This window comes from Ictalurus furcatus, chromosome 17 (assembly GCF_023375685.1).
Source record: "Ictalurus furcatus strain D&B chromosome 17, Billie_1.0, whole genome shotgun sequence".
NCBI lineage: Eukaryota > Metazoa > Chordata > Actinopteri > Siluriformes > Ictaluridae > Ictalurus > Ictalurus furcatus.
Genome location: NC_071271.1, coordinates 14,645,490 through 14,658,608, shown reverse-complemented (window position 1 = coordinate 14,658,608; position 13,119 = coordinate 14,645,490). Strand labels below are relative to the sequence as shown.

The 13,119-nt window shown below is 42.2% G+C and overlaps 1 protein-coding gene across 1 annotated transcript; it reads right to left on the bottom strand.

Annotated features, from left to right (window-relative positions):
* Positions 1-2,815: 2,815 nt before the first annotated feature.
* On the bottom strand, positions 2,816-5,893 carry LOC128621448 (olfactory receptor 52K1-like). Its single transcript, XM_053647232.1, has one exon. It carries the CDS (start codon positions 5,157-5,159, stop codon positions 4,212-4,214), a length of 948 nt encoding a protein of 315 aa, XP_053503207.1. The 5' UTR covers positions 5,160-5,893; the 3' UTR covers positions 2,816-4,211.
* Positions 5,894-13,119: the final 7,226 nt, after the last annotated feature.

The following is a 13,119-nucleotide window of genomic DNA, read 5'->3' as shown; positions in this document are numbered from 1 at the left end:
AATAGCTGGTTAGCATGAAGGCTTTGTCAGCATTAGCCCCTGCACTGAATTTTCTACATGGAAAACAAAAGGCTGAATCAGAGGAATGTGAATATTGCAGCCATTCTCTTCCTTTAAACCAGCTACTGCAGAATGAACATTTACTGCCATTGAACATTTGACGAGTTTGCAAGCAGACCTGGGCTGGGTTCTCTGTGCATCAGGTCATCAGGCACCTGCGGAGGGGGATGGGCCTGGGTGCTCATCAAAAAATGCAGCTGCATTTTGATGGCTGTCATTTTTGGCTCTCACTTTTAGTGTCCCTCTTTATGTCTGAAACACAGTGTAGATATTTTCTTATGTCCATTCTCTAATGATGATACTTCATACAAAGTACAGCTCAAACTGAACTGATATCATGTTATTTGTGTGCAGATACTACCGTGGTCAAATGTGAAAACCATGTGCCTATAACACTAATTGAAATTTAACAAGATGTGTGTTGTTCATGTGCCTTGTTTTGCCCACCTCACGAAATAAGGCAGCCCTCAGGCAGCAAAAGACAAGAGTCTTTATTACGCATATATGGTAAAGGTAGCTTATAACCATGAACACACAAATTAAACCAAGGAAGCACAAATATGATCTAAGGGGGAAATATGTCTTTTTCCCCCTCATGGCACAGGGCCTGAAACGCATACACTGCTAACCCGCTCTCCAATCCAGTGAAATCACAGAGCAAAAATGAAAACAAATGCACCCCCATGCTGAAACACATCTATTGACATACAGCTCTAATAGTGCAAATATACAACTGTGTGAGATGTGAATTTTGAGACTGATTACTTATAGAAATGTATGACTTTTACCATTATTAAATATTTGGTATGCACACTCTAGTTAAAAAAAGAGCCATTAGTTTAGGATAAGCAGAATTCAGACTGATGGATTTTTCCATTTCCAGTTTTTCCATGAAGCTCTCCCATCCTCATGATGTGAATTGGGCCCCTCTGTGACTCGCAATGTCTTCAAGTTGGCAGACCCCAGGAACCTCTGCAGTTCCTTGATGGTGGTGGAACTGGGCCAGTTCTTGACTGTTGTTATTACGACACGGCGAAATCGGCGCAGCAGCTCACAAAGTGTAGTGCCACCCAGGGACGTGGTGGAGGAGGACTACACTTCCCAGTCATACCCGCGCTCGAGTTTGCCGGAGTTCTAATTACGAACACCTGCAAACACCTAACGTTATATAAGGGCCTCCCTAGCATGAGCCGCTTGCGAAGTAACCGCTCAGCAGCCTCGTCTCTATTTGTTTTCCAAGCCGATATCATTAGAAGTGTTTTCCCTAGTGCTCGCCTTCACGCTCATCTCTCACTACGCTTCTGCTTACGTCCCTGATACACAGCTTACCTGTCCTGGCCCGACTCGATTCTCGTTCTGGATTCTTCCTCACGTCATTCCTCCGCTCGCCCACGCTTGTCTCCGTCTACGCTTCGTAACAGTTGTGAAGAATGAAATCTTGGAAACATGAAATTCACACGTCTTGATGTACACCCTTGATGAAGATATGGTTTTATACATGGTTAATATATATCTTTCTGTGGATGGAGAGTAAATCATAATGTCGTTGATGTACGCAATTACGAATTTGTCCAGTATGTCTCAGAGGATATCACTAAGTAGACACTGGGACACAAGAGCCCATTTGACATTATGCAGTATTCAAAGTGGCCAGCGGTAGTGCTAAAGGCTGTTTCACATTCATCTTCTTGAATGCAGATTAGATTATAAGCACTTCGCAAATCAAGCCTAGTGAAAATCTAGTGCTGCTGGGACCAAGTGCAGAGGATAACAATACTTAACAGTGATTTGGTTCAGTCCACAATAATCAATACAAGGCCTGAGGCCATCACATTTTTTTTTCCACAAAGAAGAATCCTGTCAACACTGGGGTATGAATGAATATACCCTTATTCCAGGGCCTCCTCAATGTACTTGTCCATAGCTTGACTTTCTTTGCCAGAAAGGGGGTCATTCCAGGTGCAAGGGGGCATGACAACTGCTATGAGTTTTATGGTGCAGTCTTCAGTACAGTGAGGGAGAACGCTGCTGACCTTAGCCTTGCTGAGTGTGAAAAGATCTATGGGTCATGGGTGTGCATCCTGGGGAACTCCAACACAACTGGAAACTTGGTTGTAACTGTGATGAGCAGTGAAATGTGTTTTTAGTGCAAGGCACTGTTGTGAAGCAAGATAATTTCAGTATGATGGGTTTATGGCCCTCCTCCTATGGGTCCCTCATCCAGGGCTTGGTTGTGCAAGGGGTGTTGGAGCAGCTGGGTGGTCAAGTTTAGTCTTTCAACAAGTGCACGGTTTGATAAAGTTGATAGTTGCTCCAGAGTCAATCAGGGCTGTAAGTGTAAAGAGACTTTCTAAGTACCTTATCTGAACATTATTGGCAAAGTTTAGAGGAGATATAAATTCTGGAAGGACTCAGCATGTGGAAGTGAGAGGAGGAAGCAGCTTGCTCAAAGATTTGCTGGGGTACGTTGAATGGTGGTCTAAAGGAGCACTGTGCCACTTGGTGCTTGCTACTCTCCAAGGAGGTGGCCTTGGGGCACTTCAACCTGTTTTCAGTCCAGCATACCTGCTTCCATCATGTGATGGCAAAGTATTTTGTCAGCTGGCAGAGAAGGCAGCAGTTGCAGGTTAGAATGCTTTATATATATATATATATATATATATATATATATATATATATATATATATATAAAAAAATGGCAACTCCTAAATATTAAATACATTCATTGTCACAAAAGAGGCAAGGTTCAGGCAAGGTACAAACCAAGTAAATCATGCAAGGCATGAGAATCAAAACCAGATCAAAAACCAAAATAATACAGATGGGCTATAATGCTTGGTAACATTAAGTAAGATACACAGAGTGGATATTTTGCAGAGAACTGTTGGTTTGTGTGGGTATTTATGCAGTGTCCATGATTAAGTCCAGGTGGGTGTGATCAGTAATATGTCGACTGAGAACATGACAGAGTTCATGTCTGTTGGGTGTTGTAGTCCATGGTGGCCATTTCTGTAGGCCACAAAGCAGGTTGGGAGTTGTGGTCCATGGAAGCCATCTTTGTAGGCCACGATGCATTTTGGGGAGTGTAGTGTGATGCCGATTCCGAAGTTGAAGTGACAGCATGGCTATTCAAAGATTGTATAATACAAATACAAATATTAATAATGACTTTTTCACCATGGAACTATAAGTTGGATGTCTAACTACCCTAAACAAAGACTGACCAGCAACCAGATACAGACAATTCACTTTATTTACAATTTACTTTAGTAATCAAAAATAAAGTACATACACAAAAAAGAACCTATACTATCTTTCATGCATTTTGATAACAACATGATAACCATAGCGTGCTGTCTAAAGCTCAATGAAATTTTACAGAAATACATAAACACAGTACCTCAGGGGAATTTGACCCATCCTTCCTGCATGATAAAGGTCTCTGATTAATTAATAAAACATTGGACCTGTTAAGGAAGCAGTGTCCTTCTGGTCGATCTCAGAAGCCAAGCCCTTCTGATCGGTGAATACACTTGGATTTTTTTCCCCACTCAGGAATAGCAAAATAGTGGCAAAAAGTCACTATGAAAAGTTGACCTTATTTGTTGCATAAGCAGCAGTTTTAAAAGATGCAGTGTGCATTTTAAAAAAAATACTATAAAGAGCAATAAACAGTAATAAATGAAACAAAGGCAATATTTGGTGTTACGACACTTTTGCTTTAAAAAAAAAAAAAAAAAAAAAGTAGTCTCCGGTAGAATTAGTGAATTAGTGCAGTTTATAAGGAAATGAGCTGTAAGTTTTACTGAACATCTTGCAGAACATGATATGGTTCTTCTGGAGACTTTGACTGTCATACTTGCTTCTAATTTTTGCAGCCAAATCCAGCAGCCTTCATTATGTTTTTTGTCTGAAAAATGTCTTATTTTTAAAAATAAAAATGCCACTTAATATGCTGCTTTCTTTACTGCCATACAAATATTTTTCTGTAACATTTCATTTTGTACTTCAAAATGAATATTGGGTAATCTAAAATGTGTTTGTACTGACTTGATAATGTAGAAGTCATAAAATAAAAATCGATAACAAAGTTTGTACTTAAAAAAAAATAGGGTGCCTAAGACTTTTGCACAGTACTGTACATTATATAATTATTTTGAAAAGACTTTTAAATGATTCATGAATTTCAGAAACTGTTCTCTTATTTCTTTGGTTCTTACTCCATAAATAATTGGATTAAAACAGCTTGGGAAAAGCAAGTACATTGTACTCAGGAAGACACGGCTGGAGGGAGAAAAATTGTTTCTTATTCTGTATGACATAAAGGCAATTAAAGCAAAAGTCAGACTCACTGTCATGACAATTATATGAGTAATGCAGGTGTTAACAGCCTTTAAGCAGGCCTTACCAGATCTCAAGATAGAAGAAAGTATTACTATATATGATATTGTAATGAAAATAAAATCTGTAGTTATTGTAAGAAAAACAGCCAAAAGTCCCAATGCATTGTTAATGGAAATATCTCCACATGCCAGCTGAACCAATGCCATGTGTTCACAAAAACAGTGATCTATTTCATTTGTTTCACAAAAAGTCAATTTTCCAGCCCAGGAAACCATTGTGGTAATAAAAAACAGATTTCTAATAACTGGAAAAATAATGAACTTTAGAAAATTGGGCATTCTCATGTATTTGTGGTAATAAAGAGGTCTACATATAGCAAAAAAACGATCCAGAGCCATCCAAAGCAGAATAGTAGATTGAAATGTACCAACAAAATAAATGCAAAACATTTGCACCAAACATCCCACAAGTGAAATTCCTTTCCAGTTAAACAAAAAACTTAGCAGCATATTTGGCACACAAAACATTGGCATAAACAGGTCCACAACTGCCATAAGACCAATTAGTATACACATAGGAGAATGAAGAGCCCTCTGAGTTATAATTAAATATATGAGGGTAAGGTTTGAAGTCGAAGACAATAAAAACATAAGAAGATAGGGAATGGATAGAATGGGGCGCCATTCTCCCAAATCATGAAAACCAGTAAGTGTAAAAGTTGTGAATGAAATATTTTGTACAGGAGTCAACATCATCTTGAGATTGCAAATTCCTAAGAATTCAGATCAGCCACCACATATGTAAAGATTTGAACAATTTGGGATGGATAAAAGTTGAAGATTGTCTTATCAATTAGTTCTAACAAGATCCAATTACAATCTTTACAATTATTTGAATTATGTACTATATTTCTTATCAGAAATACATTGCGAGCTGCACTCTGCCTTCAAGTATCACTAGTTTCATTAAAAAAAAATTGCTTTCCAAGTGATATATAATTTCATTGCAGTATCTGGCCCAAACTGTTATTTTTGCAAAATAACTTCTAAACTTTCATGTAAAACTTCTAAACTTTCATGTAAAAAAAAATCTAAGTATTGCTAGATAACAATCTCCAGAATAATTTTCAGAGAAAAAAAGTTAATTCAACTATATATACAGACATATACAGTACTTTGAACTGTGGCAACAAGACAAACTTGCATATATTCCTTTTTTAACACTAATGCATAGATTTCCTTGTCTTATAACTGCTTATGACGTGTCCTGTTTTGCAAGTTTGTCTTGGTCTCTGTACACCATTGTTGCAGTCCCGTGTGGTGCTATCCTTTCTTTAGAATCTTGTGAGGCAATATGATGGATAAGCTCTGTTCATTCATGCTTGACTTCCGATCCACACATATACTATATTTCATCATCACATTTGTGCTCCATTTCCTTCACAAAAGAAGCTTACCACATTTTTGTGGGAAATAAGAAATTATTTAGCTTTGGCATAAAATTTAAGTATTTTCTGAATGTCTCCACTTTTCGCAGTTTCCATACTATTGAGGATAATTGAACAAAAAAATCAGGTGTTTCATTATGTCTTTCTAATAATGTCTAGACACCTATTTGGATGCTTTTTCAGCTGTGAAACTGCTGTGATCTGGCCCTTTAATCTATTCAATCAGATGTACACAGCAAAAAGCAACCACTACCAAATTTCGCACAGAAATCGTTGAGGTTACGCATGTAACCCTGTTCCCTGAGAAGGGAACGAGACGTTGCATTTAGCATAACAGTGTGGGAGAGCCTTGCACGCGTGACCGGTATCCGAAGCTTGTGTAAAATCACGCCTCTACTTATAGGCCTGCCATGATCAGGTGACGTGGCAATTAAGCATGTCGCATACTATATATATGGCACCCGTGAACCACGCAGCCAGCCTCTATTATCTGAAGCGAAGACGCAATTCACAGGCCTGCCCTGGTATGACAGTGCTATGCAACGTCTCGTTCCCTTCTCAGGGAACAGGGTCACATGCGTAATCCCGACGTTCCATTTCAAAGGGAACTTCGACGTTGCATTTAGCATAACAGTATGGGAATGGGAATACCCACTACGTCATACCGAGGGTACAGCCTGTTCAAAAATTCCCAAGCCCGAAGGTCACTGCAAGACACTTGAGCCCGGGGTGGAATGAATATCCAAGTTATAATAACGAATGAATGTGTGTGGCGTAGACCACTCTGCGGCCGCACACACATCCTGCAAGGATACCCCTTTGGACAAAGCCTTCAAGTAGGCAACCGCCCCAGTGGAATGAGCTCTTATGCCCAGAGGCGTGGCGAGACTGCACGCCTCGTAAGCCATAGAGATTGCTTCCACAATCCAATTTGAGATGCGCTGCTTTGACACAGCATCACCTTTACTGTCGCCGCCAAAGCAGACCAGCAGCTGCTCCAACTTACGCCACTGGCCGGAGCTGTGGACATAAGTACCGAGAGCCCTCACTGGACACAGCAGGTGCATCCTCTCTTGTTTCGGTGTGAGGAATAAAGGAGGGCAGAAAGCTTGCAACACCATAGGGTGGGAAGCCGATGTAGGCACTTTAGGAATATTATAAGGCCTAGGATACAGGAAGGCCTTGGCTAATTCAGGGGCAAAGTCAAGGCAGGAAGGGGCAACAGAGAGCGCTTGTAGATCTCCTACTCGCTCGAGAGATGTCAGGGCCAGCAGAAGAGCCACCTTTAGAGTCAGAAGCTTTTCAGAGGCTGACTCTAAGGGCTCAAATGGGGCCCCTGACAGACCTTTCAGGACCACAGAAAGGTCCCAGGAATTTATGCGTGGCCTCCAGATGGGCCTCAGTCACCTGACACCATGCATGAACCTCAAAGTTAGAGGATGTTGACCCACAGAGGCTCCATCAATAGGGGCATGGCTGGCCAAAATGGCGGCCATGTAAACCCTGATTGTAGAAGGAGCCAACCCCACTGAGAAACGTCCTTGTAAGAACTCCAGGACTGTAGCTATTGGGCAGTTCACTGGGTCTAGCTGATGCTCCTCACACCACAAGACAAAAAACAACCACTTGAGTGCATACAATTTCCTTGTGGATGGTGTGCTAGCATTTACTGTAACATGGTCTGTACAACCTCAGTTGTGATACCAGAATCTATGAGCTGGTGCCCCTCAGGGCCAAGACCCACAGTTACCATAGTTCTGGCCGAGGGTGATAAATCAGCCCTCCGGGTTGAGACAGTAGATCCACTCTAAGGGCTCAAATGGGGCACCTGACAGACCTTCCAGGACAACAGAAAGGTCCCAGGAAGGTACGCACAGCCTGCAGATGGGCCTCAGCCGCCTGACACCACACATAAACCTCGAAGTTAGAGGATGTTGACCCACAGAGGCTCCATCAACAGGGGCATGGCTGGCTGAAATGGCGGCCACGTAAACCCTGATTGCAGGAGGAGCCCATCCAGCTGAGAAACGTTCTTGTAAGAACTCCAGGACTGTAGCTATTGCGCAGTTCACTTGGTCTACAGTGGATCTCTGCGGATGGGAATCTCCCAAGGAGTGCCATCTAGCGGGATATTATCTGTGAGAACCATTTTCGAGCCGGCCAATAAGGTGCTACTAGCAGCAGACATAGACTATCTTGGCGAACTCTCGCTAGAACTTGTGGGAGCAGAGCAATCGGGGAAAAGCATACAGATGTGACCTTGGCCACATGTGCACCATGGCATCCAGCCCTAATTTTGCTGGAGGAGTGAGGGCAAACCACATTGCGTTGTCTCCTCAGAGGTGAATACATGCAGTCCTGCTTGGTCAAACCTCTCCCATATGGACTCCACCACTTGTGGATGGAGCCACCAATCCCTGGGCCTCAGCCCCTGAATCAACAAGATGTCTGCCCCCACATTACAGTTGCCCAGAATGTACATTGCACTCATTGGCAAAACTTTCCCTCTGCCCAGAGAAGAATTACTTGCACTTGCCTGAACAGGGGGCATGGACATAATCCTCCCTGGTGGTCAATATATGAGACAACTGCTGTGTTGGTGACCTTTCAATTGAGAAAAAAGGAATTTCATTGCTAGAAATATGGCCCATATTTCTAGGCAATTTATATGTCGCTCCAGGTGAGGGCCACTCCAGAGACCATGAGCTGGACAGCTGTCTAAGACCGCGTTCCAGCCCTTGAGGGAGGTGTCTGTCATTACCGCCTTGCGCTATGGAGACACCCCTAGAGTGTGACCCAAGGCTAGAAACCGGGGACACTAAAATTCTCAGAGCATGTAGGCATCACGGCGTGACACTGATTACTCTCAGAGGTTTTGTCCTTGGATGAAACCCCCAACTTCTCAGCCACCACTGGAATGGTCTCCCGTGCAACAGGCCCAATGGTATGACGTTGGCTGCCCATAAGCTCCAATAGTCTCTCATAGAGACTGGAGGGGATGCCAAGATCCAGCTTTATCTTGCGCCCTCATCGTAGTAGAATCCTTATAACCCCTAGAAAAGTTGTCCACTACAATGGAGAAAGCATACTTTTCTGAGGTTCAATCTGAGCCCCAAGCTTTCCATGTGGGCAAGAACAACATCTCAATGTTGAACCGCTAGTTCCCTGGATCGTGCTAGAATTAACCAGTCGTCCAGGTAGTTTTGTACACGGATGCCCTGGAGTCACAATGGAGCCAGAATGACATCCATGCACTTTGTGAAGGTGCGAGGGGATAGAGCTAGCAATATTTCTATGTGGAAATATGCACCTTTTAGATCTATCGTCACAAACCAGTCCTCAAACTGAGTCTGTGGAACAATAAGTTTGGGTGTCAGCATCTTGAACCTGTATGTCCGAAGAGTACAGTTCAGATGACGCAGATCTAAAATTGGCCGCATACTCCTATTTTTTGCAGACCAGGAAAAAACGGCTGTAAAAACCTCCCTCCCTCAGAGAACGGGGTACATGTTCTATGGGCCCTTTGTCCAAGAGGGATCTTACTTCCTGCGCTAATGTCAGGCTCTGGTCTATGCTGACTACTGTGGTGAGCACACCTCTGAACCAGGGGGTTCAAGCTCTAAACTGGACCCTTTTCTATGGTAGACAGAACCCATGGAGACACATTTGGCAGTAGTTTTCATGCTGCCAGATGGTCTTTTAGTGATTAACTATTCCACATTCTATTGGAGGGATAGCATCAGATTTTCAATGCCCTGTGACAGCTCGCTGACCAGAGAACACTGAAAATTTTGGGTCAGCCTTGGGTAGGGGAGGCGCTACAGTAGTACTGGGGGCTAACTGCCCTAACAACCTCATGTCCCCTGATACGTCCATCCACGGCCCCCCAGGGCCACTTCTCCTTTGTCTGCTTGGCCATTATGACCATTCGAAGGTCAGGCCTAGTAGCAGGCTATGACTGTGGCTACCCGGTTTCTTTCTGTCTGCGGGGGGAGGCAGGCTGCCCCACTCGCCTTCTGTGCCTCCCTTGCAATCGACTGTGCATCCACAAGTGGAGCCACAAGCAAGACCCACTATTTCATAGGCCTTGCCCACCAATGCCACGGTGGCCTTACATGGCTTGGAAGGCAAAGCCGGCATCCCTAAATTACCTGCTGTCAATAGAGAGAGGTAGCTCGAAAGCTCCTCCTCCACCGTCAGCATCGCTAAATAGCCATGCTGTTCATTCCCCGTGATGGCCGAATAATCCATCATCATATGGCCTATGCGTGGTTTTCCCCCAGAAGTGTGATATTTTGTCATTCACTTATGGAAAAAAAGGGCGTTTTCTGCAGTGTGAGGGATTTACTTTCACTGGGGAGAAAAAAGCTCATCCAGTCTTAGTAATCACTTCAAGCTGTTCTTTATATGCTGCTCCCAGTTTTTAGTACACCACTCTGGCTCAACGGAGTCAGAGAGGATTTATTACCATTATTTTTGTGTGTGTTTTTTTCGTCTTTTTTTAAACTTTTTGGCTTTCCATAGCGGAAGGAGGAGTCATGACGCGAGCTCCAAAATCCAGCTGAGAGCCACACCTGGAAGACAGAGCAAGAGATAAAGCAGCGCTCATCTCCGGCTCCTCTTCCAGATCCACAAGAGATCCCCCGGACCTGAGACAATTAGCTGCCTTGGCAGCAGCTAGCTCAGATCCGCGAGGCTCTGAAACCCAACTCGCTTCCCAGCGGCGCTGTGTACTGTAGGCGTTACAATGCACAGCCTCTCAAGGCTCGAATCGCATGCCCTCCCTAGACACTTCACACAGAAAGTGTGCACTACTCTCCCTGATGAAACGGGAGCAAGCCGTAGCACACTTCCTGAATTCTCTCACTCATATTTTTCTCTCTTGTTCATTCCTTTTTTCTCTCTCTTTTTTTTAAAGGGATAGAAAAGTCCAGAGATTTTGAGAAAAGATTGAGAGAAAATGAAGCATCTTTTGTTTCTTTGCACAAACAACCGACATGCAGTCTCGTTGAAGATAATAAGGCTCACGGCGCCGTTCACAGGTGCCATATTTATATCACGCGACACACTTAATTGCCACGTCACTTGATCATGTCAGGCCTATAAATAGAGGCATGATTTTACACAAGCTTCAGATACTGGTTGCGCGCGCAAGGGCACTCCCATACTGTTATGCTAAACCCAACATCGAGTTCCATTTGAAAGGGAAACAAAAAGGGTAAGGGAAAGAAAACTGTTTGCTTTATGATATGCAATGCCATTTTGATAGTATGGCACTGAGAATACTACTTGAATGTGCTGCTTGAGAGAGGTAAATAGAGAAGTAAAAAAGTTTATCACTGTGACAGTTTAATTCTCTGTTATTTCAGTGTGATGTTTCAATAGCATCTTACATATGAACAGTGGACAACAAAGAAGACTCAATGGCTCATTGCCCACATTTGCATCTATACTTCAATAAAGTGACTTTTATGAACAGTAATGTCACTACAATTTAGCAACATCATTAAAACCAAAGAGAAAGTACAGGCAGCAGAAATGAGGCTCCCTTGCAGGGTTTGGCCATGAAAATTTTATAGTATTCACTTTTGAATTTAAGAATTGTATAAATTTATCCAATTGTGCATCATGACCAACTCTTGATGCATGACTTAAATATACTGTTGCTTAATCCATCCATCCATCTTCTACCGCTTACTCCTTTCAGGGTCACGGGGGAACCTGGAGCCTATCCCAGGGAGCATGGGGCACAAGGCGGGGTACACCCTGGACAGGGTGCCATCGCAGGGCACAGTCACGTACACACTCACACACCCATTCATACACTACAGACACTTTAGACACGCCAATCAGCCTACCATGCATGTCTTTGGACTGGGGGAGGAAACCGGAGCACCCGGAGGAAACCCCCGCAGCACGGGGAGAACATGCAAACTCCGCACACACATGGCCCTGGCGGGACTCGAACCGCCTGACCCTGGAGGTGTGAGGCGAACGTGCTAATGACTAAGCCACCGTGCGCCCCTCTGTTGCTTAATATATAATCCAATTAAAATGTTCTCATAAATAAATCAGGCAGTACCACCTGCTGTACCTTGAAACTGTAAATAACATTTCAAACACTTTTTTGGCAAAATGTTTATCACAAAATTTATTCGTTATTTGCCATCTGGGTCTTTGTGTAAAAAAAAAAAAAAAAAAATTCCAGACAAGTTTTATATGAAATGTTGGTGTACAATCTTCAGACCTCAAGAGTTACTAACAAATGATTCTCATTTAAATTGTTCATTTTTGCAAGTTTGTTTAAAAAGAAATTCGTACTGCCATACAAAAAACAGGTGAGATGATGAGCCAGTACCAGATATAATACGTCAAAATGAAGGGCCAATAAAAGAATTATAAACTTTAGGTCAAATATATAATGCTGGTGTTCATGGATTATCATTAAGATATTTAGCCATTGTGTGTAACAGTTGATTTTAATAATGTCTATATTTCTCTTTTGAGTTGGATTAGATTGCAGTTTCTAATAATAAATCATCTTTCAAAATGTCCTCTATTTCATCAGAATTTACATCCATATAGTCATTATTTGTTGTACCTTGTTGTAGTAAAGTATCATTCAGTAATGATTCCAATGTGTCTGTTTGTGGATTGATGAGATTTTATTCAAATCTTTGAGGTACTTTCAATAACCTGTTTACCTCATTTTTTATTTCAATAATTAAGTGATGATTTTTATTGTTCACCATGCTTCAGTGGTGTGTGAAATTTGACAGTAGTTTGTTTACCTTTTTCCCTTGTTATGTCTGACCAACGAATGAAACTGTTTTATGAGTACACTTTCACCTGCACATGCTTTTTGGTTTATTTATTTTTGTTTAATTTTGTGTGAAAGTGCCAGTAGTTATGCCATTTGGACTGGCTACCTCACTATCAATATTTCAGGCCTTGGTGAACTATGTACAGTAGTGATGCCACATAACCTAGCTAACTCACCATCAACATTTCTGGCCTTTGTAAACAATGTACCGTGAAAAATGTTTTCAACTGATTTCATAGATTGAAGGTGCAGTTCATCACTGCTGTTCAACATAACTGCTGATAAATAATCAAGAGAGATGTACAGACATTATTGGATTAAAATGATGGACCAACTGAATTTTTGGGTCAATTATTCTCAGTAGAATGGAAAGTGTGAACTACTGTAGTAAACACTGGAATTTTATTTCAAACCTAAATGCTTTATTATTACCTACATAACTATG

Excerpts from the sequence above, each read along its gene's own strand:
- LOC128621448 (XM_053647232.1), bottom strand. The coding sequence starts at position 5,159 with ATGATGTTGACTCCTGTACAAAATATTTCATTCACAACTTTTACACTT.